Consider the following 6000-nt stretch of genomic DNA (forward strand, 5'->3'; position numbering starts at 1 on the left):
AAGAATTTTCTATATTAATTGTCTCTAATTCTTCCCCTTCATTCTCTCCTGAACCCAATCCAACCAGACTGTTGATCTCACTTCACTGAAACAGCTCTTCTGAGGTAGCCAGTCTGTGAAATCCAAAGTCAATTCTCAGAACTCATCTTATTTGAATTATCATCATTTAAGCCAGCTGATCACTTTCTCCTCTTTGAAATACTTTCTTCACTTGGCTTGAAAGAGAGCGCCTTTTCTTAGTTTGCCTCTTACTTCACTGGCTGTTCCTTCTCCATCACCTTGGCTGGTTGCACTTTGAGTAGCCTATCTACTTTATTCCTCACACCTGGCTACTCATCAAGAGATTATTTGGCTCTCGCTTGAAAATTACACATTAAAGACCTTAGGTTGTATTTGTCTCTACCAAATTTCTAGTCCCCTGAAAGTCTTCTAAGAAAGTTAAGGTTCAATGTAAAGAACTTGTTCCGACTGGTTTCTCTTCTTAGACAGAATAAAATTCCTTCTTGGCATTCTTTTCAATATCAACATGGCTAGATAGAGAAACACAGATTAAAACAATTTTCTGGATCCTTCTTTTCAAATTCTACCTTGATGAAGAATCTTCTCGATTATCTGTGCTTCTTTATTTTCTCATCTTTGCCCATATAGTCAAATGCTCTAGTTATTTATACTGCCTAATGAACTCTGCAAATTAAGTTACATGAAATTATAAATGAAAATTCTATGAGAGTTCACATGCAAAGCTAGATTACATAATCTAAATTTTAAACTACTGCTACTAGGTTTCTTGACTCTCTTAAAGGGGCTTAATTTCCCATGAATAGCTAGAAAGTATCTTCAAGATCTTTGGTTATGTATAAGACTCCCTCTAGCTACAGAATTTAATCAATGATGATAAATTCTAAACAATATTCCCAGTATTAAAGTCATTCTTAAAAGTCTTCAGAAGTATAGTTTCACTAATTATTTTTACAAATATTCCATCATCATGTACTTTGAAAATAAAGTTTATTCTTCTCTATGAGCAGGAAGTGGCACCAGGTGACAGATCATAATCATAGTTATTACAAAACTGTTTGCGCATATGTAACTGAAGTGTGAAATGCTTATATTTTATAACTCTTACAAAAATAAAAATTGTTAAACTCATGGTACCATGGCAACCTAGCAATTCTGTATTCAATAATGGAATGAAAATGCAATGTTTGAAAATTAAATTTCAGTATAATTTCAATAGTTCACCCAAATTTGTGATAACCTATGGGGGAAAACATGTGCATTTCATATTTAGTCATGTGAAGTGTGCCTGGAATAACAACTATTGGTAAATATTAATTTTTTTTAACTGGATACCTCTTCAAAGCATTGTATGAAGGGCTCAATCAGATCGTGTGAAATTCTAAATCTTTCACCTTATAATCCTGAATTCAGTGAAGTGTCATCTTCTTGGTACTAGGTTTCAGGTAGAGACAGGATATCTACCCTAATTCAATAACCCTTAAGGGTAGAAATAAAAAGCAACAATTGAATCTTATAAGTTAATGTCTCGAACTAAAAAAAACGTGGGGGGGGAACGAAACGAAAGGAAAAGAAAAGAAAAAGAGAAAAAGACCCTGCGCTACTGGTTGAGCTTCTCTTCCAATAGCACCCAAGTACCTCTACTGCCCCCAAATCTTAACAGCTCCTCCTGTAAGTTCCAGCACCAACTTGGTAGAAGTCCAAATTTCTCCAGATTTCTTAAACTGGGATACAAACCCCTATCTAACACACTAAAAAGATTACCAAGTACAATGTAAGAAAAACTTCTGCAACACAGACGTTGGACAAAATGCATTCCTATCTTCCCAGAAAGAAGAAAGGAAGCAGCTGAGATCTGAGTTAAGTCTAAGTGGGAAGATGACGATTTAGGGTGAGATATGACTGCTCTTTCTCACATTCTGGGGGGCAGGAAAGCTAAAGCATAGGTGTTAAAAAAAAAAAAAGGTCTCTTCCTTCTTCACCCAGCACAGCTAGGGGGCGGGGAGGATCTTTCTCAGAATGCCAGAGCAAAGAGAAGGCAGAACCACCCCAAACTGGTGGCCCCGTCCAGCCTGTCACCGGGACTGAACTTGGTAAGTTGGAGCAGGGGTGAGGAACCGGGGAAGGTGGACAAGTCCTTTAGAGGCTGGGGTGATGAGGAGACCCTGGTGGACCGGGCTGAGGAGGGCAGCCGGAGCCCGCAGCGACCAAGTCCTGCCCTCCGTGCCCGGCTCCCTCGGACCAAACCGGTCAAAGCCCTCCCTCCCCGTCCGCCCGGACCCGCGCATCTCGGCGCTTACCTGCTGCACCCCGAGAAACTGGTAGAAGTTGAGCTGCACCTCCTCCACCAAGTCAAACAACTCCAGGTCTCCGCTCTCCCAGCCGCGCGCCGGCCCCGCGGCCGCCAGCAGCAGCAGCAGCAGCAGCAGCCACAGCGGCGGCGGCGGCGGTGGCGGCGGGAACGGCACGAGCCCCAGCTGGCGGCGCCGAGGAAGCCGCGCCGGCCGGGAGCAAGGAGCCGTCATCGCGCCGGGCTCGGAAAGGTCACCCGCCACGCAGCGCCGTCGGCCGAACCCCGGGACGTGGCGGCCAGCGCGAGCTGTGGGCAACAGTGCCCGTCAGTCAGAGGTGCGGGCAGCCGCTCCGGAGCCACCCGCCAGGCGGCCGGCCCTAGCGGGAGCGCGCAAGAAACCCGCGGCCCGAACGGCGGGTGAGCGGGCGGGGCCGCAGCCGGCTCTACCTTCCGCGGACCCTCGCCCCCAGGCCTACAAACAGCTGGAGAGCCAGCGCCCGGCGCTGGGCTTGTGGAGGGGGAGAGGCTTCCCTTCTCCTCAGCCTATCGCAGGCCACGCTTCCGGTGACATCACGTCTCCTAGCAACCGCGGGGCGGGGGCGGGACCGGAAGTAGGGACGCCGGGAGCCCCAGATCTGGGCCTCCGGGAAATGCCTCGCAGTCGCTCGTGCACACGGAGCAGCTGTACCTACCTACGTTGGCATGAGCGGTTATAGACATGACGCATCTACCTGGAACATCCCGCGTGTAGACATGCCGCTAAATAGCTACCGTCTTGCCCTCCCCCAATATTGAACACTGAAAGCATATTTGAAGGCTGATTTATTGATTGTGGCTTCTGTTCCATACATTTCATTATTCCATCAGCAAAGATAGGGGACATTGAACCAGGCCTGAAAGAGGCAAATCTCGTGAGTAGTGTAGAGTATCTTTTTGAGAGAAGTGAAGCAGAAAAGGCATTTGAGCCAAGGCAAAAAGTATACTTCTAATTATGAATTAAGACTTACAGGCATAATACAATACCATAAAATACCGTGGTAGAATCAATAATGGTGACTCAATCATAGTTTTAGGAGAAATGTCTATGCACCTTAGCTCACCCTCAATTGGGGTTATTTTCTCAATTGAGGTCCATTTTTAAAAGACACTTAGGCTAAAAGCCTTCTTTCTTTTGGAACAATGTCTCAGCTCCTAGTGTTACATTGCTTCTGTTCAGTCTCTCTCTTTTTTTTTTTTTTTTTTTTTTGAGACAGTCTCACTCTGTTGCCCGGGCTAGAGTGCCGTGGCATCAGCCTAGCTCACAGCAACCTCAAACTCCTGGGCTCGAGCAATCCTTGTGCCTCAGCCTCCCGAGTAGCTGGGACTACAGGCATGTACCACCATGCCCGGCTAATTTTCTCTCTCTCTCTCTCTATATATATATGTTTTTAGCTGTCCGTATAGTTTCTTTTCTATTTTTAGTAGAGACGGGGTCTCGCTCTTGCTCAGGCTGGTGTTCAGTCTCTTTTTAATTGTTTTTTCTCCACCCCTATTGTTCTCGTGTGTGAACTTTATTTTCTTTTTTGCCTTCTTGCATTGCTCTTTCCTGACTCCCTACTCTTGTTGAGAAAGTAGAAGGAAGCAAAAAATGGTCTTATAACTCAGAAAGCTAGCCCAATTTTGAAAGTTTGACCGCATGCTTTTCCCATGTTGGATCTGGCAGTTAAATCAATCTCGGTAGGGTAATGATAAAACTTTCTCTCTCGTAGTAAGAATATGCTGTTATGTTTGATAAAGGTTAGAAAAACACTAGGAAACAAATCTTACTGAGGAAATCCTATTATTGTGGAGTTTTAAAAATATTTTTAAATAAAGTCATAAATGAATCCAAGTATATCTTGCTTAAAATAGAAGATATGCCTGAATTAATCATTAATCACATTTTAATCTATCATGAAGCTGACCTTTTAAAGAAACAAGAGCAACAGTATTGGAGTCTGCTAGGGCTGCTATAACAAAATACCTTAGACTGGGTGGTTTAAACAATAGACATTTTATTTCTCACAGTTCAGAAGGCTGAGAAGTCTGAGATCAGGCTGCCAGAATGGTTGGGTTCTGTTGAGAGCCCTCTTCCTAGTTGGCAGATGGCTGCTTTCTTGATGTATTTTTACATGGCTAAGGAAGTGGGGAATAGATGGATGGATGGGCAGATAGATATCTTGTGTTTCTTCTTATAAGGGCACTAATCCCATCATGGGGGCTTCACCCTCATGAGCTCATCAAAACCTAATTATCTCCCAAAGGTCCCACCTCCAAATACCATCACACTGAGGATTAGGTGAAGCAGAATTGGAGTCTATTCAGTACAGTACTTCTCACTGACATAAGGTATTGCTCTTAAAGATTCATCCTGCCTGTTTCCAATGATACTTGTCTACTCTGAGATGATGTTCTTGCTGGTCCAGATCCCTGCAAAGACCACAGTAATATTCATATTTAGATTTCTAGTTTGGCATCTTCACATATTCAGTCATTGCCCCCCAAAAGACAATGCAATTGAATAAATCTTCTTTTGCTGAGCCCTGGACTAAGTGAGCTATTTTCTTCCCTGATGACATTTACTGATTCTGGGCATGGACAGATCAAGCTTGGCCTGGACAGAGCAACTTAACACAGAAAAAGAGAAACCAGTGAAACATTTAACTGTCATGTGAGTTGCATAGTAGAGTGGAAATGTAGAGGAACCTTAAATACATAGCTAGTTTTCCCATAGGACATCTGCTCAGTTCTGGGGTGGCACAGGAGGCTGGGCAGCCGGGCCTGAGAGGCAGAGTAAAATCATGCCATATTTTATCAGTGCATATAAAATTAATTCTACCTAGAAGGAGGAGCCTGCTCAAATATACAGGCATTCTTCCCTCTCAAGACATTTGCAATATTTCTGAAGTTGTGTGAGTGGAAAGCTAAAGACCTAAGTTTAGTTTAAAACCTCTCAAAGACAGAACTAAATCTCCACGTCAGAGGAGATGGAACCTTCCAGGCTCTTAATCAAAAGCCCAGCAGAATTATACATGAAAAACAGAGAGAAACCAGGAGTGGACTGATTCTCACTAAGACTGCAACCCAATCCCAGCCCAGCTCATCCATGATTGAACAGAGGTAATCAGACCCTTGCCTTGTCTTTTATCCTCTCCAGAGGAAAATATCATCTATATTGTCTACAGCATTTTTAATATAAAAGTCTGGCACTGGTAAAAAAAAATTAAGAGACATAAGAACAGGAAAATCTGATCAATAATCAAGAGAAAAGTAGATCATAGAAGACCTACAGGTAAGCCAGATATTAAAGTCCAGATAAGAACATTAAAATAACTATTATAAAATAAAGCAATAGATTATAAAATAGAAGAAAAGGTGGACAAAATGGTTTCAAAGGTACAGAATTTTAACTGAGAATTGGAATTCATAAAAAAGAATAAATGGAAAACCTTGAATTGACAAATATATTCTCCAAAAGCAAGAACACAATGGATGAGTTTAATAGCAGACCAGACACAGCAGAACAGAGGATTAGTGAATTTGGGGACAAGTCAAGAAAAAAATACCCGAACTAAAGCACAGAGAGAAGAACAAATGGAAAGAACAGAACAGAGCTTAAAAGGCATGTGCGCAGTGAATAAATCCGGGATAGGTGTAATTGGAGTCCTAGA

General features: G+C 43.0%; 1 protein-coding gene across 1 annotated transcript in view; it reads right to left on the minus strand.

Moving 5' to 3' along the window:
- Window positions 1–2850, minus strand: part of DNAJC1 (DnaJ heat shock protein family (Hsp40) member C1) — a 179692-nt gene extending 176842 nt beyond the window's left edge. The window contains exon 1 of the mRNA XM_045534683.1: window positions 2319–2850. Coding sequence (XP_045390639.1) covers window positions 2319–2543 — 225 coding nt within the window. The 5' untranslated portion in view covers window positions 2544–2850. The remainder of the gene's footprint in view (window positions 1–2318) is intronic.
- Between the last annotated feature and the right edge of the window lie 3150 nt (window positions 2851–6000).

This window comes from Lemur catta, chromosome 1 (genome assembly GCF_020740605.2).
Source record: "Lemur catta isolate mLemCat1 chromosome 1, mLemCat1.pri, whole genome shotgun sequence".
Lineage (NCBI taxonomy): Eukaryota > Metazoa > Chordata > Mammalia > Primates > Lemuridae > Lemur > Lemur catta.